Source organism: Ursus maritimus, unplaced genomic scaffold, assembly GCF_017311325.1.
Source record: "Ursus maritimus isolate PB19 unplaced genomic scaffold, ASM1731132v1 scaffold_23, whole genome shotgun sequence".
NCBI lineage: Eukaryota > Metazoa > Chordata > Mammalia > Carnivora > Ursidae > Ursus > Ursus maritimus.
The window spans coordinates 46,906,643-46,925,484 of NW_024424786.1; the positions used below are offsets into that span (position 1 = coordinate 46,906,643).

Genomic DNA, 18,842 nt, shown 5'->3' on the forward strand with positions numbered 1-18,842 from the left:
GGCCCCGGCAAGCGGGCCACAGCCAGAGCTTTCCTTCGACCACTGCCCAGCCGCTTGGCCTCACAGGCGTCCCTCTGGTCCCGTAGCCGCGTGTTCAGCTCCCTAGGGAAGGGGAGGGTCTAAGAGGTCTTGAGAGGCAGCATTCCTGGGTGGGGAATGCAGGCTCTGCTCTCCCTCACACCAGAAGAGGGGTGCCTGGCTGGGGCTGCAGCATGAGGGATGGAGGACAGACACAAGGAAGGACTTCCTCCAAGTGGGATGAGGTAGTGGTCAGGGACATCGGGAGCTAGGAGCCCCGGAGTTGAGCCACTCCCCTTCCTTCGCGGGGCCTGAGCCAGACCGCACCTGAGGAGCTCCAGTTGTCGCAGGAGGCTGAGCTTCTCTTTTTGCATGTTCCTCGAGACCACGACCACCTCTCTGCAGGAGGGAGGTGGTGACCGGGATGCAGGGGGGCTCCTCGGGGCGTCCCACGACCCTAGCCCACGCAGACCCTGAGGGCGGGCCTGGGACATGGGATGATGGAAGTGGCCCAGACCTGAGCCCCAAAAGCGATCCCGCCACGCCTCGCCCGCCCACCCCACCCCCTCCCCGGGCCCGGCCCTGAGGGTCGGCCTCCTCCCCGCCCCCCCAGGCACCGTAGGGTTTGCTCCCGGCGGCCCTGCACATCGCCCTCCAGTCTGCGGAGCTGCTCCTGCGCCCCCTCCAGCTGAGTTCTCAGCGCCTCGTTGGCTAGCCACAGCTGGGTGTTCTGCGCCTGCGCCTCCAGCTGCTCGCTGGCCCGGGCCTGCAGCTGCTGTTCCAACTGGGGAGTACGGGGGGATCGAAGTTGGGGAGGACCCCTCCACCTCTTCGAGGTACTGCGTTTGCCCCTGACTTCCAGCAATTCCCCGGCCGGGGGCACTGAGACACAGGGGACCTCAAGTATACAGGGGAGTGCATGGGTGTCGGTGGGGATAGGGCCCAGGGCTGGGTAGGTCGCACTCCTCCCCGGCATGGGCGGGCGGGCGGCCCCTCACCTCCCGCTGTCGCAGGCCCGCACGCTCCAGCTCCTGCTCGCGGTTCTGCAGCTCCAGCTCCAGGAGGCCTCTGCGCTCCTCCCGGGGGAGGTCCTGGGATTCGTGGGGAGCTCCTGAGCCTCAGCGGGCCGTGGAGGGGCAGGGGCCGGGGGTGGGGCCGGATGGAACCAATTCAGGGGGCGGAGTCACGGAGACACGCGCGTCTGGGATTGGGCGGGGCGGGGCAGGGGCGGGGGCCTCGGGCCCACCTGACTCCGCCGGCGCTGGCGCTGCTCGCGAAGCTGCTGCTCCATCTCTTCGTACAGACACCGCACCTCCCTCTCGTGCTCGCTCTCCCGCCTTCGGGGGACAGGAGGTGAGACAGCTGCTTTGAGCCTCCCAGCACTACAGACCCCAGCGCCACCTCTGCCGCCTCCCGAAGTCCAGCCACCTGGGCCCCAGGCCCTGCCCTGGTCCCAACCCTCACCGCCGCAGCGCCTGCTCTAGGCTGTCCCGCTCTCGGGCCGCCTCCTCCAGGCAGGCCGACGCGCGCATCAGAACGTCCTCGAACGAGCCCAGCAGCTCGGGTCGCTCCCTCTGCAGCCAGGTCCAGAGCGTCCGCACCGCTCGCTGCCTGCAGGGGGAGGGCAGGGGCTGAAACTGAAGCGGGGGCTCCCCGGCCCCATCGCGAAGGGTAAGCCCTCTGGAGACACCTGCAGCCCTGGATAGACCAGCGCGTTTGCTGCACGCAGGGTCTCCCTCTCGTGGGTGCTTTAGCCCCTGCCTGGGGTCAGTGTGTACCGGGCTTGTGGGGCAGCGAGGTGTCCTGTATGCGCACAGGGCTGTGCCCGGCGCCTGCCCTTCTTCCCGCCGCCTTGTCGGGTGCCCCCTGAAATGCAAATTCTGCGGGAAATCACGCTCAGCCCCTCCCAGGTGTCACAGCTGACAGAGCGACTGGGCCAGTCCCCGCGTAGGGACCCTGAAGTGGAACAGACACGCGGGCGACATGGACAGGCAGCATGCACGGGGGAGCTAGCAGAGGAGGGAACTGGGAGCCGCCGCAGCTCGGACTCACTCGCCCAGGACTGGGGCCACCCCCAGCTGCTCCAGTGCTTCACAGAATCTCTCCTCCTCCTCTTCCTCCAGGGAGCCCTCAGCGCCTTGCACATCTGACCAGCCTGACTCGAAGGTTTCCTCTGGAGCCTGGGTGGGCAGTGCGCCCTGGGCTGACTCCACCCCCACAAACTTCCCTGTGGGCATGGGAAGGTGAGATTACCAAGGCTGTGGGTTAGCACCCCGGCTTGGCCACCACTCACCCCCCTCCCCCACGCACACACATCCTGTCCTTATTCCAAGCCCAGTTTCCTGTTTTTCTTCCTTATTCTGGCCTGATTCTTGGCCTGAATGGGAGGTAACACCCGGGCCAGAATGGAGCAAGCCTGGCTCCCAGCCCCACCTGGGTTTGGGGCAGAAGGGAGGGGGCCATGGAGCGGGAGGGTCAGCTCCACACGTCTGGGAGGGGCTCCTCTGGTGCCTGTGTGTACTGATACCAGTCCGTGCTCCACAGGGAGGCCATGGAGAGGCACAGGCTGCCATCTGTGTTGGGTGTGGGCCCCAGAGTCCCACACGTGCCAGTGGAGGGTCTCTGCGCAGCAGGGTGGGGGGGGAGGGGAGGGGCCTCAGGGGCTCAGCTCACCCAGGCCAAGGCAGAACTCCCAAGCGGTGAGGAAGCCTGTGTGGGCCTGATCCAGGCTTTCAAACACAGCCTCCAGCTGTTCGGGCGTGAGGCGCAGGTCGCTCTGTAGACCCTAGCCAGGCAAGATGGCAGGGCTGAGTAGCCAAGGTCAGCCCCTGGCTGGGGCAGCCTCTCGGGGCTGGGGATTCACCTGCAGGTCGTGCCGGGTGATGAAGCCCTTGGCGTCCTTGTCACACAGCAGGAACAGTTCCTGGGCCTGCTTTAGCGTCTCTGCCCTGGGCCTCACAGAGTCCCCATCTTCCACTTCCTCCTCCTCCTGGGCCTCCCCAGCACCCGGCTTCCCAGGCCCGGCCATGGGAGCGGGGGTCTCTGCCATCACGTTCTGGGAAGTCAGGGAAGAGTCAGGGCGGAAGTGAAACTCACTTGGGGGGGGGGGGAGGCAGAGTGGCCGTGGGTGAGGACTCAGCTGGGGTGGTGGGGAGCTGCGAGTGAGCAGTGGGGCCTCCTTGCACCAGGTGGGAAAACAGGAGAAAACATGGCAGAGGTCCCGAGAGGAGTGTGGCTGGGGCAGCACCGGTCACTAGAGGGTAGTGCTGCAGGCAAGGGGTATCATGGGTGGGCGTGAAGCAGGCTCTAGGCCTGTGGGGGCTGCAGCTCAGTGGGGAGCCAGTGCAGGAGGACAGGAGCTGGGGGAGGGCAACCCCGGTGGGGGTGGGGGTGGGGAGGCAGCTATGGAAGACCTTGAGATGGAAAGTAAAAGGTGAGGACTTCTGGCAGCTGAGGGGAGAGAGCTTGGGTGAGGGACTGGCCAGCGGGGGGAGGAGCTGAGCACGTCGTAAAGTTGGGCACCTGGAGACCTGGCTGACCGGGCTGGGCCAGCGGGAGCGTTCAGCCAATCCTGGCTAAGTCATTAGCCCCTGAGTCTGGGCCTCAGAGGTCCTGGCCTCCAGCCGGCTGGCAGACGGCGTAAGCTCCTCCCCTTCTGCCGCAGCCCCTCCCACCGGGCCCCGAGCCCCAAGGGGTGCAGATGCCGGGTCTCAGCCTGGGGCGCCGATGCCTTCCATGGCCCTTGTCAGGAACACGCCAGATTCTAGGCTTGGTGGTCCTTCCCCCAAGCAGTAGGCACTCGTGCTCCGCCAGACTCGCCCCCTCCAGTTCGCGGAAACTTCGCGGGGCCTCCCTCCCCGCGGGGCGCCCCGCCCTCTAATCAGAGCCACCTGTCGTTCCCACAACGCCCCGGTCCCGGATTTCCCAAAGCTAACCCCCCAGTGTGGCGACACTTCCCCCAGCCTGGGAGATTCTGGGGTCCTCTCCTCTCAGTCCAGGACCTTGATTTTCTCTCCCGCCCATATCGTATTCCTGGGGCGGCGGGGTGTCGGGGCGCAATCTCCAAAGAGGGCAGGTCTGAGGAAAGGCGGGAGGAGGGGACTGGGGGCCAGAGCCGTCTCCCCACTCGCGCCGTCGCCTCGCCCCGGCGGGCGCCCCCACCCCACCCCCCGCGGCTCGTGGGCTCCCGCGACTAGAGGTCCATCCCAGCCGGAAGCTGCGCGGCGCGGGGCCGGGGGAGCGGGCAAGAAGGGCGGCCCGGCCGCGAGCCGCTGCTCCCACCGCCGCTCCGCTCCCCAGCGCCCCGGCGTCCCCTCCCGCCAGACGCCAGGGTTGGCGCGCCCCGCGGCCACCGGGGAGGCGGCGCGGCGGCGGGACCCCCGAGGCGCCTACCTGCGAGCCGCCCGCCGCACCTGCTGCGCGGCCCGCAGCTCCTCTAGAAAGGCGGCGGCGCGCGGGGGCGCGGGCCCGGAGCGGCTCCCGCTGCCCTGCAGGAACTGAGACCCCGGCGTGGGCCGGGCCGGGCCCGGGCGGAGCCGCCACCGCTACCGTCGCCGTGTCTCCGCCTCTCGGCGCTGCCCGGCAGCCTGGCTCTCGCCCCACGCCTCGCCCGGCCCCCGACCCCCGGCGCCCCCGACGTCTGTCCCGACCGATCGGAGTTCACGGCCGGGCGGAGATGCCCCGGTGGCCTGGGGACCCTTCCGAGCAGGGCCAAGGCGAGGAGGGTGGGGCTGTCCTGAGGATCCGGATTTAAGGCGCCAAAAATTGTGTGCAGGACCAAGCCAGGCGGAGACAGACCAAAATATCTCCAATAGTTATCTCTCGGAGTTGGGGGGGGGGCTTTACTTTCTTGCCTATGCTTTCCCAATTTCGGTCTTTCCCGTGGCTGAACAATTGGCTGGTAATATATTACAAAATGGTATTTAAATCAACAGGCATAATGGCTGTACACTTATGGGAGTGAATTAGTTGGGGTGGGGGCAGAAGGAGGCCCTCGGTCAGCAGCCTGCCCCCAAGCTCTCCTGCTGGAGCACAGCCCTGCCTTGGGTTCCCCTTGCAGGAGCACTGGGAGAGGAGCGGGGTGGGGCTGGCATGGGACCTTCCGGCTGGGGGAGAAAACCCATTCTCTTGCCAAAGGTCCCCCTCCCTAGCCCCAGCCCAGCTCAGCCCCTGCACCCACCTGGATGGTGGCTGGGGGTCCGGAAGCCTCTGCTTCTCCAGGGGCTGGGATCCTGCTGAACCAGAACGGGTTGGGCCTACAGGACAGGACCTTGAGAGCGAGAGGGGGACGGCTCCTGGCACAGGCACGCGGGGACCTGCCCAGCCGGCTCTCCCAGTCCTGCAGTCCCACCGTTATTGTTGGCTGGGGGCTGCCACCACGGCCACAGCTGCCTGACACCGTGGTCAGGACTAAGAGCTCTGGACAGCCAGCCAGCCCCCGGCTCTGCTCCAGCGCCCTCACCCATGTGCCCTTTGATCACCAAGGGCTGCATCCCCTCAGACTGTCAGAGCAGAGGGTGCTTTCAGGAAACTATGTCTCCCACGGAACAAGATCCAGCCTCCTTGGGGTCAGACCTCACCCTGCCTGACATTCCATACCCCTCCCTCCTAGATAGTGGCGGGAGACTGGGTCCCCTGTGTGGTGGGGAGGGGGCAGGGGATCAAGAAGGTGTGTACACTGGCCAGGGAGGGTTGCCACGACAACGGGGGAGGCCCAGTGCCTTGCCCAGAGCCTCGCGCCAAATGCCCAAAGTGGAGCAGGTCTCGTGTCTCCCGGGTCCCCAGTGCTCAGCTTGGGAACCCCACCCTCCATAGCCATCCAACCCTGAGATCAGCCCACACCACCTGCGTCACCGTGGAGTGGAGATGCAGACGCCACCTTTTGTAAACATTTCTTGTTTTTTGTTTAGCAAGGATCTTGGTGCCAATATTTCCCCTGGCCCTTGGAAAGCTGTGCCCAAGGGTCAGCCAGCCCACCCCTCAGGACAAAGGGGGGCAGAGGTATGGGCCCCAGCCAGAGAAGTGGGCTAGAACCCAGGAGGCCCACAAGGCTCTTTAGGGGAAGGCCTCAGGCCTGGCTGGCAGGACCGAATGCCAGGCTCAAGGAAGGCACATGCCCTGAAAGCTTGATCTGAAGCAGAGACATCGGCCAGGGGGTCACACAGAAGTGAGGGAGGCAGGGGCTGAGCTGTGGCATTTATTACATCTGCTTTGGCGAAAATAAATAATTCTTCACATACGTTCTTCAGCAAAACATGACAGATGAGGAGAAACGAGCAGGTGCAAAGTTGTCAGGAGTAATACTGCACTGACGTGGGGGCACCAGGAGGGGCAGCCCCGCCCTCCTCCCCCCATTCTGGGGCGGGGCCTGAGGGGGAGACTGAGGCACGGGTGAGGGGAGCGGTACTCTGTACCCATCCCTACTCAGTGCAGCATGTGAGTGGTTGGTGGAGGGGTTGACGGCAAGTCCCCTTCTAGCAGCTGTGAGGGGCCCCATCTCCTTACTCCTGCAGGGGTCACAGAGAGAGGCCCGGGAGTGCGGGGATCTCAGCCCACCCCAGGGCCCCCCCTCACAGGGCAGGGAAGCTGGGGGGCCCAGCCCTCAGCACCGGGACCCCAGGAGGCTGGGGAAGGGTAGAGTGAGGGCACTCAGCAAGGGGGCAAGGTGGCTGGGCGCTGTGGGGGCCTGGGGGCAGGGCTGGCGGGAGCGTGCATGCGCAGGGCGTCCGGTGGGAAGGCCACGTTGGTGCAGAAGAGGCCCAGGAGCAGCTGGCGCTGGCATTCCTCCCACTTGGCCAGCGCGTCCCCTAGCGAGAGGCTGTTACGCATCCAGCTGGGCAGCGCGTCACTGTAGGTGGCACAGGACAGTGGCACAGAGGGCAGAGACTGGGCGCGGCGCAGCTCCGTCTGCTCTGACAGCCTGCGGGTGGGGAGGGACGGAGGAAGGGAGGGCTTCAGCGAAGGCCACGGAGGCTTCGGGCCCTGGGTAGACACAACAGGGAGGGGGGCTCACCGGGAGGGCAGGTGGCTTCCCAGCTTCCTCTTGGCACGCATCACCAGGTACTGGCAGATGCTACCCGTCTGCTCCTTCATCCACCGGATGTCCTCAGGGACGTCAGGCAGCCACTCCAGCAAGCTGCGCGGGGACGGGGGGCATGGCCTCAGGGTCTGTGGCTCGGCCCTCGCACCCACGCCCGCTCTACCCCACCTGTGCCCCCGCTTTTGGAATCCTTGACGTGGCATCTCTGCAGCCTCCCCCAACCCGTGGCCTTTACTCCAGGGCATCCACCACTCATGGATGACCCCAAAGTTTGGTCCCCCACGCTCCCTGCCCCAAACGCCCTACTCCCCTCACCGGATGGTGAAGGACACGGCGCTCTCCAGCGGCAAAGTGTAGGGCACCATCATCGCGGTGGCCAGACGCACGGGCAACATGTTGGAGAATGTGGTCAGCAGGTCCTTGGGCTCTATGCAGGCCTCCAGCAAGGCTGGGGGGCGATGCAGGAGGGAAGCTGACCGCCAGCTGGGGAGGCTGGGAGCTCCCTGCTCCCGGGCTCCCCCCCAGCCAGGAGCCCCCCTCCCCCCACCCCGCCTCCACACACCTTCATTGAGCCGCGAAGGCAGATGCTCCAGGATGGGATCTTCCAGGGGTGGCTGCAAGTGGCCGTCCGCTGGGGCCCTCTCTGCGGCCGCCTGGGCGTCCTCCACATCCTCGTCCTTGGGGGGAGGGGGGCGTGCAGGGGGCAGCGCCAGCAGGGGGTTGGGCCGGTGCAGCAGGCCTGGGTGGGGACCCCCGGACAGGTTAGGGTTGGGGGCAGCGCAGAGCCGCCATCCCACCCGCCCACAGCCGCTCCGGGGGCACCCTACGCACGCACCGTTGCGCCTCAGGAAACGCAGGCCGTCCCTATAGCCCTGCTTACACATCTCCTGCAGCACCTGAGGCAGGGTGACGGTAAATTAGAGCACGCGGCCACATGCGCCCTGTCCTACCCCCTAGAGGCCCTGGCGTCCCTGCAACCCCTCCCCTCCACCAAGCCGACATGGATCCAGGCTGGACATGGATCCAGGCTGGACGGGGCGGCCCGGTGGAGAGGCCCCACCCCAGCCTGGGCCCGCAGGAAAGGCCCTGTGGCAGCTCACTCCCTAGGCACCGGGTGGGGAGAGGCCCTGCAGGCCCCCGCCTCCCCTGCGCAGGGCTCACCGTGGGCTCGGGCGGGAACAAGGCCTTGGACAGGCGGTACAGATTACGCAGGTTGAACTGGATGCTGGTGTTGGTGACCCGGAGCTCATGGATGTTGGTGGAGCTGTCCTGCGGGCAGATGTCACTCTCCCCCGAGAAGGGGGACACGGTGATGGTGTTCTTGAGCTCATAGAGCGGCAGGTTGTCCGAGATGCCGCCATCGACATAGCGCTGCGCCAGGACACACGGACACGCGGGGAGGGGCCTGAGGACCAAGCTGGCGAGCCCACTGGGCCGCCTTGGGCCCCACCCAGCGGCTACTTCCTTTGTGCCTTTCCCTCACTGGGCACCCTGCCTGGCCGCGGGGCAGATGCCTAGACTACGGCAGGGGGTGGAGACAGCCACAGGAAGTGTGTGTCTCCAGGGGGCCAGCCTGCTGTTGAGAAACTCAGCTCCGGGAAGTGAGGCAACAGGCAGCAGTGGGAGTAAAGGGCTGGGGAGGGGGCGCTGGTGGCCTTCCTCTTCCCCTCTGCCTTGTCCCACTGCTCACACAGTGGCCAACTCTTATCACATGGTAACACGCCAGGGGATACTTACTACGCCCTGGAGGGAGGGGGGGATGAGGCCACAGTACACGGGAATGAAGGTGCTGCACACATTGGCCTGTGGGGCAGGGAAGAGGGACAGGGAGGCGGTGGTGAGCACAATCCTGGAGTTCGTAGTGCACCCCACGCGGCGCCACCAGGGCCCACCTGGATGAGCTCGTCCTTGGAGCTGAAGTGGGATATGATGACGTTCTCGCCATCAGAGACACGGGTCAGGGAGATGCCCAGGCGCCCACTGGCACGCTCGTGGCTGTCAGCGGGCAGGATCTTCAGCAGGCAACCCCGGATAGTCTTCACCAGGTTGAAGGAGGGGTGCAGTGGACCCAGGAACCGCTTCCGGGCTTCCTTAGACACCTCGATGATGTTGGCACCTGCCTCGCCTGTGTCAGCAGGGCCAAGGGTCAGGGGCCAGCACGCCTGGCTTAGCGCACCCCCATGGTTCCATGCCCGGAGTCCCAAAGCACAGACTCACGGCATTTCCAGCTACCCTAGAGAATTCCCAGTGTCCAGCACAGGGCCTGGCCCACCACTGGGACTTTTGCTACCTGCCCCTGGAGAGACAGAGGCAGGCCACCACCCCGGGAGGGCTGACAGCTGCAGCCAAGGCCTGCCCTCTGCCTGGTATTTCCCAACTGCTTGGCCCGATCCATGAGTCACTGTGCCTGGCCTGGCCTGGTCCCCAGCCTGGGAAGGGGGGATGGCAGAGGTTCAACCCTGACCAGCCTTAGCCTTCACCCACTTGGCCAGATTCAGATCCAGGGAGCACAGCCGAGGCCTGTGGGCATGAGGCTGGAAAGAGTGGGGTCCCACCACCCCCGAGAAAGCACGATCGTGACCCACCACAGCCAAGAATAAGCCCCTGCCAAGACTCTTTGCGGGAGCCCACGGGCGCTGGCCTCACACGAAGGCAGAGTAGGGGCCCGGGAGTCGGGGGGCCTTGGGGAGGGGGCTGCAGATCACACTGTCCTGGTCAGAAGTGCAGCCGGAACCATGCTGTGGGGACTGCAGCTGCCCAAAACCACTGGTGAGAAAGAGGCTTCTTGGGGAGGGGAGAACGAGGTGCTGTGAGAGCCAGGTCCCCAACTACACACCAGGGAGCCAGGTGTGTCCTGAGGCCTCAAGTCCGAGAGACACACTGGCCTGAAGTCTTCCAAGGGAGGGAGAGGCAGGGCCACAGAGGTGAACCCCCAGGTCCCATAGATGGAGAGCTGTGCTCCTTCCACCCCACCTCCCTCCGGGCAAAGGTCATGGGAAGGGGGCAGAGGAGAACCCTGGACAGGCTCCTGCTGGGCAGGGCATCTGACAACCTCATGACCTTTCTGTCACCTTGGCTGCCCCAGTAGGTTGGGGGCTGGGCACCATTCCCAGGCCTCCTGAAGTACTCAGTGTGCCCTAAACAGCACTTGCAAGCACTCGCCGGAAGTGTGTGTGAAGCCCATCCCAGTACACACAGACCTCTGCACTCCCGCCCACGCGGCTGGAGAGTTCAGAAGCACCTCCCTCCCCAGGGAGTGGGCAAAAAAAACGCGGGCCGCAACTGGGGACCCAGGCCCACAGTGGGTGGTATGCAGGGAGGGAGAGGGGAGGAAAGGGCTTGCCAGGCCCGATCCTGAGCCTCAGGGCGCCTCTTCCAGAAGTCCCGGAAGGCACCAGCCTACAGTACCCAAATGCTCTTACGAGGCCACCCTCATCCAGGGCCCCGGGGACATGGCAGCCTGGAACAGCACAGCCCCAGGACACGGTGACCCCTGGCAAACAGTCCACTGCCGGGCTACTGGGATGGTGAGGCCCCTCCCCCGACTCTCACGGTCCCGCCCACGAGTTACTTTCTCTTCCCAATGCAATACCTCTGCGGCACCTGCCAGCCCCTCCAGTCTTTGCGCCCTGAGCCTTGGCCCCAGAGGCGCGCATGACCGCACCCCAATCCCTGGGCGCCTCCGAGCAAAACAAACCAGGCCCCGCCCCCGGGCCCGCTCCCGGGATCGGATCTTCGGCAGGGGTCCTGGGCGCGGGCCCTCCCACCGCACCGCGGCCGGGCCAGCTTCCCCTTGCCGAGGGACAGGGGGTGGGAGGAGCCGCTCTACACTCCCGAAGAGCATCCGCCCGGCCTCCGTTCACCGAGGCAGGGCCCCCCCGTCCGGCCTCCGCCCGGCCCCGCTCACCCAGGCAGGCTCCGGTGACCAGCGCCGTGGCCGTGAGCGCCCCGGCCGAGGCGCCGTAGATGTGCGTGGCGTTGGCCACCAGGAAGGGCGCGTGCTCGCGGAGGCAGGAGGCCACGCCGATGTGGTAGACGCCGAGGAAGCCGCAGCCCGCGAACGAGATGTTCCACGTCGCCTCCTTGGGGAACATCGCTGCGGCCCGCCGGGCTCCGGGGCTCGCTGCGCACCGCGCGCTCCCGCTCGCTCCCGCTCGCTCTGGGGCCGCTCCGGCCCCGCGGTCGCTCCAGCTCTCGGTCCCCGCCGGCGGAGGCGGAGACGCTGCGCCGGGCGGCGGCGGCGCTGTGTTTAGTGGGGCGGGCGGGGGCGGGGCCGGCACGCGCGGCCCAATCGGAGCGCGCGGGGAACGGCCGCGCCCTCCGGGGGCCCTGGAGCCCCGCCCCCGGCCCCGAGACCCGGTGCCGGGCCTCCGGGGGGAGCGCGAGGGAACTCATGGTGGCCCAGGGGCGTGGGGAGGGCCGAGCTCAGGCCTGGGGCGCACGGAGTCTGGGGGCCCGAGAGCCTCGTACCAGTCTGGATACTTGCGAAGGGAGGGCCACTGGTGTCTGGGCGGTCACCGCCCCGTTCCTCTGGGGTCCGCCTACAACACCCACTTGGGACACTGAGGAGCTCGCTCCAGGGTAGGGACCCCCAGGACCCACTGGCTCATCCACAGACTGACCCATAAATATCTAGGGCCGGGTGCAAACCACACACAACTCGCAGAGCTAACACTGCTGCCGTAGACCCCGACCTGACCTCAGGCCTCGCTGCCCGCCGCCGCTGCCCCTCCGTATCTGGGCACTAACCCGGGTTTACCTCGTGCAGCCTCGGCTCCTCAGCTCCTCGGCTCCTCGGGGTGAGGGATCTACTTGGGTGTGACTCGGCCCCGCCCCCGCTAATTGCCCCAGCAGGTGGAGAGCAGTGATGTCACCTTCCCGCCCCTTTCCCGCATTTTTCTCCTGGACTGTAGGGCAGGCGTAGGCTGACTTGCTTCCAGGAGCCAGCCATGACCTCACCCCCACCTCCCAATCAAGGGGCTGGTCTGTGCTGGGGTGGTGGGATGCCTGTCTCCCCAGGAACACCCACTCTCCAGGCAGGAGCTTGGCTCAAGACCCAGCTGGTGCCAGGGCTGTGGAGGTCTGGGCTGCGGCTTGGGATCGCCCCCCCACCCAGGCCCGGGCTGAGAAGCCAGAGCAGGGCTTCCTCGGGACAGGGCCATCTGGGTCATGCAGTCCATCCCTCAGGCTCTGTGCTGTCAGCCACCCATACTTGGCACTGACGGGTGCCTGCAGAGGACCCAGGACGGGGTAGAGCCATTGAGCAAGGTCAACCCAGACCGAGCCCTAACTGGGGGTGGAGATGAGGAGACATTGTTTACACAAGCTCAAATGAGGACAGAGAGGGGATGGAGTGTGTGGGCAGTTAACCCAGGAAGGACACAGGGCTGCCCAGGCTGCCCAACAGTATGCACAAAGGTGCTGGAGGGGGCGGGGGGGGGGGGCCAGGCCTGGGCACTGGGAAAGAGGAAAGCAGGGGGTATCGAACTAAATCTGACCTAGACTTGAGTGTTCTGTAGTTTTGAGAGGGCAGATATGTTGCCTCTTTGGTTAGGTTTGTTCCTAGGTATCTTATGGTTTTTGGTGCAATTGTAAATGGGATTGATTCCTCAATCTCTCTTCTGTCTCATTGTTAGGGTCTAGAAACACAATGGATGTTTCTAGCAGCAATGTCCACAATAGCCAAACTGTGGAAAGAGCCAGATGTCCATCGAGAGATGAGTGGACAGACAAGATGTGGTGTATATACACAACGGAATACTACTCAGCCATCAAAAAACGAAATCTTACCATTTGCAATGACATGGATGGAACTAGAGGGTATTATGCTCAGTGAAATAAGTCAATGAGAGAAAGACAATGATCATATGATCTCACTCCTCTGTGGAATTTAAGAAATGAAACAAAGGAGCACAGGGGAAGGGAGGGAAAAATAAAACAAGGCAAAATCAGAGAGGGAGACAAACATAAGAGATTTTTTTTTTTTAAGATTTTATTTATTGACAGAGAGAGAGACAGCGAGAGAGGGAACAAAACAGGGGGAGTGGGAGAGGGAGAAGCAGGCTTCCCGCCGAGCAGGGAGCCTGATGCAGGGCTCGATCCCAGGACCCTGGGATCACGGCCTGAGCCCAAGGCAGATACTTAATGACTCAGCCACCCAGGCACCCCCCGTAAGAGACTCTTAACTCTAGGAAACAAACTGAGGGTTGTTGGAGGGGAGGAGGATGGGGGGATGGGGTGACTGGGAAATTAAGGAGGGCACGTGATGGAAGAGCACTGGGTGTTACATGCAACTGATGAATCACTGACCTCTACCTCTGAAACTAGCAATACGCTATATGTTAATTAATTGCGTTTTTTTTTAATTTTATTTATTTATTGACAGAGAGAGAGACAGCCAGAGAGAGAGGGAACACAAGCAGGGGGAGTGGGAGAGGAAGAAGCAGGCTCCCAGCGGAGGAGCCTGATGTGGGGCTCGATCCCAGGACTCCAGGATCACGCCCTGAGCCGAAGGCAGACGCTTAATGACTGAGCCACCCAGGCGCCCCTTGAGTTTGTTTTTTTTTAAAGATTTTACTTATTTGAGATAGAAAGAGTGAGAGAGAGCACAAGTGGTGGGGAGGGTCAGAGGGAGAGAGAAGCAGACTCCTTGCTGAGCAGGGAGCTGGACACACGATTCGATCCCAGGACCCTGGGATCATGACCTGAGCCAAAGGCAGATGCTGTACCGACTGAGCCGCCCAGTTGCCCCTAATTAATTGGATTGAATTTCAGTAAAATTAAATTAAATTTAAAAAACAAAAACAGGGGCGCCTGGGTGGTGCAGTCGTTAAGCATCTGCCTTCAGCTCAGGGCGTGATCCCAAAGTCCTGGGATCAAGCCCTGCGTCGGGCTCCCTGATCTGCTGGGAGGCTGCTTCTTCCTCTCCCACTCCCCCTGCTTGTGTTCCCTCTCTCGATGGCCGTCTCTCTGTCAAATAAATAAATAAAATCTTTAAAAAAACAAAACAAAATAAAAAAGAACAAAATAAAAATAATTTAACCTCAAAAAAAAAAAAAACCACTAAAATTCCATAAACTAGAAAGATGAATTTGACCTAGACAAATGACCTTCTTTGTACATGGGGATCCTATCCCCCAAGTGCTTTGGATGAATGTATAGTGCGGAGTATGGCCCCATCAGGATGACCAGGGCCCCTACTGACTGAGCCCCTGGGGATGCTGCCAGAACCGGGGTGTGTGTGTGTGTATGTGTGTGTGTGTGTGTGGTACAGTGGGGATGAAGCAGACCCTCAAGCTTGGCCTGGAAAATCCACGGGTTCACCAGGGTGACCACCAAGAGGGCAGTGCAGGCTGAGCCAGGGACTTAGGAAGGTCCTCCCTGACCTGCTCCAAGAAGCCAGGGTCCAGGCCCTTCCTGCTTCTGAGGGACTGGGGCCTTGAGTGGTGGCGCTGCCCCAGTGCAGGGAGACCTCTGCCCCCATTTCCACACCAGGGTTGAGCTGTTTTGGGTACATATCCCTCCCTCCAGGCCCCTGGGAATGTCTGCTCTGGAGCCGGGAACACAACAGCGCTTCCAGGAACCCTGGCTGGGGGTGGGAGGTGGGCCTCCCCCTCCTCCCAGCCAGTGTGGACAAGAAGCCCTGGCGTTTGCTGTGTAATCATTCTGGCGGGTGTCATGCTCCCACTCACATGGTGTCCTCTGACCACACAGGGCCCTTCACTTCAGGGTCCAAGGTCTGCCCATGGACTCTGGGTCCTCTCCTCTGGGGAGCCCTCTAGCTGAACCTGGAGCCATGTCCCCTCACCACCTTGTTCTTGGGCATCCACAACCCCGCCTTTTGCCCACCCCCACTCACACTTGCCCCTTGCAGCACAGGCTGCTGGGAATCTTGCAATGATGCTCACTTTTTCCTCCGGGCCCTTGTCCCACCCGCCAGAGGGTAACCGGAGGGTTCTTAGGCCTTCTTTCCCACATCCCATGCACACTCCTACCCTACAGCCCTTCTGCAGGTCTTGGCTCCCTACCTGAGGGAGGCCCTCCACCCCCCCAGCTGTCCCTTGTTATACCCACTCTTTGCTCTTTCCCTATAGGTCTTGTCCACCCACGGCAGGTCCTTTTTCAGAGCTCAAGGCTGACACACAACGGGAGCACACCCCACAGCCCGTTGCAGACCTAGAACCTTCACAGAGGGTAGCAGAGCATCTACTGAGTGGGCTGGCCTTGGCGGGCAGAGGACCCAAGGCCCAGGATGGCGGCTGGAAGGACAGTGGAACTCTGCCTCCCGTCCCCGATTCCAGCCAGAGCTTGGCAGGAGGGGCATGGGCAGGCCTTCGTGGTCACATGGCCCAACATCATTACCTACTTCCACACCTACCCAGGCCATCAGATAGCTGGGGTAACCCAGAGCAGCTATGGGACTGAGTTGCTCAAAAATTAAAGCAGAGCTTGAACATGAACTGGACCCAACTCTGCAGGAAAACCTCGGGATCCCACGTGCATCAGGCACAACCACCACCTCTGTCTCCTTTTGTGTAACTGAACAATGCTTACCAAGTCTCAGGGCAGCTGCTGGCCTCCACCAGCAGAGCCGCCTCAGAACAGTGGAGACTGCCCACTGCTGCTTTTTAAGTTTTCCTGTGCGTCCCCCTGAAAGCTTCACTATGGGAAGTCCCCGGCAGTCCTCAGGAGCCAGGACTGTACCCAAGAAGGCTCATGTCCCCCCCTGAGCCTACTCAAGGCTCGGCCACACCCAAGATCCACAGGAGATGTCCCCCCTCCCAGGTACCCATTTCTGCACCAGATTCCCAGCTTTTTAGGCAGTTCCTCCTGCCTGGGAACTCCACCTCATCAGGAAAGGCTCTGGTTTCTCCTGGAATGAAGGCCCACCCACCCACTGTGGGGCCCCTACACCTGCCCTGTGCCAAGGCCACACTCTTACAAAACGTTCACAGACACTCCATAGATACATAAAAAGGGTTTTATTTGTCAGTGGGTGGGGGTCAGCAGAAACCTAATCAAACAAGCCGAATCCCATGTCGTCGTCTGACTCCTCCGACTCCTCCTTCTTCTCGTCTTTCTTTTCCTCTGCTGTGGAAAGAAAGGGGGCAGTGAACAAGGCCCGCAGTGCAAGCCACGCTCCCAGCGGACGCCCTTGCTCCAGCCTCCACTTACCTGCAGCGGGGGCAGCACCAGCAGCAGGAGCTGCAGACCCTGGGGCGGCAGAGACGGCGACAGCCCCACCAGCAGGTACACTGGCCAGCTTGCCAATACCTACAGGAATCAGGGAAAATGAGACCAGAGCAGGTGCTCCGCCTGAAGGCTACCTCGGAGACAGTCTGCCTAACGTATGGAGGCCCATCGCCAAGTGCCAGAGTCACCAGCTCCTCCCCTGTTCTCCCAGACAGACGGCTCTGCCTGTGCCACATACATACACCCCAGCCCCCTCACATTCCCTATCTGGAAACTTGGCTTCTAGGAATCCCTCCCCAAAAGACTGGGCCACGGCACCCCACCATGTTTACAACCCGGCAGGGACTGAGTCTGCTAGCCAAGTCCAGGTCCTCATGAGTGAGCTCAGACAGGACTGTTTGCTGAACTCACCAAGCGCACAAGGACAGAATATTTACTTCCAAACAATTCCCATCAGCTCCAGTCTTGCCACCAAAAAACCAACTGCACAGCAAAGAGGGGCAGGGACCTGTGGTCATCCCCAGCAGCCCCAGTCTGTGCTCCCAAGCCCCTCACCGAGAGCACATGGTGAACCCTGTTTACAAAATTGGGGTTCCCCTCCAAGAATTCCAGCCCCCCTGCTGCCCCGACACTCGGACTGTCTAGAAGCGCCCCTGGCACAAGCCCACTGAAGCCTGCCCACTTCTCTGGGTGAGGCTTCTAGAGTGCTCTGGTCCACAAGCGAAACCTGGCAGGCCACAGGCTGACCAGCAGGGATTAGGATGGACCCTGACAACGAAAACCCCCTGCACACAATCTCACCCTGGGCGATGACGTCTTCAATGTTTTTTCCGTTCAGCTCACTGATGACCTAGAATAACCATAACCAGCAGTTACGGGAGACTCACTAACACGCCCTCTGCCTTAACTTCACCTTCTCCAACCGGGGTAGGGCTGGCCACAAGACAGCGCGGTGAGAAGACGCCCCAAAGCCTCCAGGCCTGCCCTGTCCGGCCCAGCAGTTACCACCCACACGTGGCTTCCCCAAGACTCGCTACAAGGGGAACCAGGGCACGTCTAAGACTCCCCGACACAAACAGCCAAGCACCTCGACTTAAATCCCACCACACGGGAGAATGTCACTAAGGTGCGCTTCTCTGCAAACAGTTCCTAGAAGTTTCCGGCGGCGCCGGAACTTCCCCGGAGCAGGCTGGAACTCCGCCTCACGCCCACCCGCCCTGGGGCTGCCTCGGACCCCCGCACACACGCGGGCACATCCAACTCCGCTTTCCCCGGGCAGAGGCCCGCGCCGAGGACGCCGGAACCCAGCGGGGCGGCTACCTTGTTGAGCCGGTCGTCATCCGCCTCGATGCCTACGCTGTCCAGAATCTTCTTGATGTCCTTGGCACTGGGGGAGGCGTTGCCCCCGAGGGCGGCCAGCAGGTAGGAGGCGACGTAGCGCATCCTGAGGCGGGAGAGCACAGGCGGCCTTACCCGGAGGCCTCCCGCCCCGGCCTCGGCCCCGGGCGCGGCCGCGCGCGCTCAGGCCCGGCGCCTCCTGCCAAGCCCCGGCCCGCGCCTGCCCACCCGCCTCCCGCGGCCCCCCACGACCCCGCAGGCCAGCCTGCGCCCCGGCCTCGCCGCCCACTCACTCGGCGGCGGAGAAGTCTCACGCGTGCGACCTCGGCGGCGTCAGGGACGGAAAGGAAGGCGCCGGCGCGGGGGGCGGGGGTAATCCGCTACCCAGAAGCCCCCGGGACCCGCGCGCCGCGCCGTGCGGGCGCCTTCGAGTGACGTCACGCGGCGCCCAGGCCGCGGAGACAAGAGCCTTCGAGCCGCGCCGTCCGGCTGCCGCAGCCGGCGAACTCCAACTCCCAGGGTGCACTGCTGGCGGAAGTGCGGGCGCGCCGCCTGCGCGGGTGCACCGCCTGCGCGGGTGCACGTGGCCGGCCCTCCTCGCTCGCTGCCGAAGGGGGAGGGGGGACGGTGGGGTTCCCGGCTTCAGGGACTGTGGGCAGTGGTGAGCTGCGGAGCCCAGCGGCCTGGGCCTGGTGGCAGCTCCGTTGCGGGGCCGCGTGGGCTCCAAACTGAGCTCCGCGCCCACGCGGACGTCAGCACACGCCACACATTCTTGCTCGGTGCCTGGCGGCCTGCCGCAGGTTGGCCCCTGAGGGAGCAGGCCCGGCCCTGCTCCCCCGCAACAGAGGTTTCAGAGCGAGGACACACACAGTAAACTATCTGGGCGGTCCCGGGCCCACATACACGCGGAAGGGTTGAGCCGGCCCTACGATCGGGGGCGAGCAGCAGGCAGAAGGGTCGGACGCACAGGCCCCGCGGTGGCCGGACATGGGTCCAGGAGCAGAGCCAGCCCAGCCCGCGCGGGGTTCCCACTACCAGGCGAAACTGCGGGTGTAGGCATGGAGCACTGGTGTGTTCGTGCAGACCACACCGTTGCTGCGGGGGTCGCCGCTGTCGTGACCCCCATCTTACAGAGGAGGTGGGGCGCAGAGAGGGTTTCTGGCTCACGGTCTCACGCTTGGGGCAAAGTGGAAGCCCTCCTGGCTAGTGTGGGATGGTACTGCACTAGGCAGGGAAGTGTTGGGTTGTCCTGATT

At 63.5% G+C, this 18,842-nt stretch overlaps 3 protein-coding genes and 1 non-coding gene across 6 annotated transcripts in view; all 4 read right to left on the reverse strand.

Moving 5' to 3' along the window:
- LOC103671101 (EF-hand calcium-binding domain-containing protein 4A) overlaps window positions 1–5,596 on the reverse strand; it is an 8,284-nt gene extending 2,688 nt beyond the window's left edge. The window contains exons 1-9 of one of the 3 annotated variants that reach the window (XM_040639715.1): window positions 5,198–5,596; window positions 2,882–3,073; window positions 2,692–2,803; window positions 2,071–2,245; window positions 1,483–1,629; window positions 1,265–1,355; window positions 1,017–1,109; window positions 636–802; window positions 346–417 (exon numbers count right to left, since the gene is read on the reverse strand). In XM_040639715.1, coding sequence (XP_040495649.1) covers window positions 346–417; window positions 636–802; window positions 1,017–1,109; window positions 1,265–1,355; window positions 1,483–1,629; window positions 2,071–2,245; window positions 2,692–2,803; window positions 2,882–3,067 — 1,043 coding nt within the window. In that variant the 5' untranslated portion in view covers window positions 3,068–3,073; window positions 5,198–5,596. Of the gene's footprint in view, window positions 1–6; window positions 418–635; window positions 803–1,016; window positions 1,110–1,264; window positions 1,356–1,482; window positions 1,630–1,796; window positions 1,899–2,070; window positions 2,246–2,691; window positions 2,804–2,881; window positions 4,138–5,197 lie in introns of those variants that run through there. The other 2 variants (XM_040639710.1, XM_040639711.1) reach the window with 2 other exon arrangements.
- A 605-nt stretch (window positions 5,597–6,201) lies between these two features.
- PNPLA2 (patatin like phospholipase domain containing 2) lies at window positions 6,202–11,243 on the reverse strand. Its single transcript, XM_040639709.1, has 9 exons — window positions 10,965–11,243; window positions 8,950–9,182; window positions 8,795–8,860; window positions 8,219–8,428; window positions 7,893–7,953; window positions 7,620–7,796; window positions 7,373–7,505; window positions 7,031–7,153; window positions 6,202–6,937 (listed from the first exon to the last, which is right to left on the reverse strand). The coding sequence occupies exons 1-9, from the start codon at window positions 11,149–11,151 to the stop codon at window positions 6,667–6,669; spliced, it is 1,461 nt and encodes a 486-aa protein (XP_040495643.1). The 5' UTR covers window positions 11,152–11,243; the 3' UTR covers window positions 6,202–6,666.
- A 4,780-nt stretch (window positions 11,244–16,023) lies between these two features.
- On the reverse strand, window positions 16,024–18,037 carry RPLP2 (ribosomal protein lateral stalk subunit P2). The gene is made up of 5 exons (XM_040639722.1): window positions 17,881–18,037; window positions 17,570–17,693; window positions 17,051–17,099; window positions 16,232–16,330; window positions 16,024–16,147 (listed from the first exon to the last, which is right to left on the reverse strand). Exons 2-5 carry the CDS (start codon window positions 17,690–17,692, stop codon window positions 16,071–16,073), a joined length of 348 nt encoding a protein of 115 aa, XP_040495656.1. The 5' UTR covers window position 17,693; window positions 17,881–18,037; the 3' UTR covers window positions 16,024–16,070.
- On the reverse strand, window positions 16,885–17,018 carry LOC121104871. The gene has a single exon (XR_005837245.1). It is a non-coding gene; the product is annotated as a small nucleolar RNA SNORA52 (small nucleolar RNA).
- Window positions 18,038–18,842: the final 805 nt, after the last annotated feature.

Bases quoted from the DNA above. Each gene is read 5' to 3' on its own strand.
- PNPLA2 (XM_040639709.1), bottom strand. From the start codon at position 11,151: ATGTTCCCCAAGGAGGCGACGTGGAACATCTCGTTCGCGGGCTGCGGC. The intron at 7,797-7,892 runs GTGCGTGCGTAG...GTCCCCACCCAG, and splicing joins GCGTTTCCTGAGGCGCAACG to GCCTGCTGCACCGGCCCAAC. The intron at 6,938-7,030 runs GTGAGCCCCCCT...CCCCACCCGCAG, and splicing joins GGAAGCCACCTGCCCTCCCG to GCTGTCAGAGCAGACGGAGC.
- RPLP2 (XM_040639722.1), bottom strand. From the start codon at position 17,692: ATGCGCTACGTCGCCTCCTACCTGCTGGCCGCCCTCGGGGGCAACGCC. The intron at 16,331-17,050 runs GTGAGATTGTGT...TGATTCCTGTAG, and splicing joins TGAAGACGTCATCGCCCAGG to GTATTGGCAAGCTGGCCAGT. The intron at 16,148-16,231 runs GTAAGTGGAGGC...TTCTTTCCACAG, and splicing joins TGGTGCTGCCCCCGCTGCAG to CAGAGGAAAAGAAAGACGAG.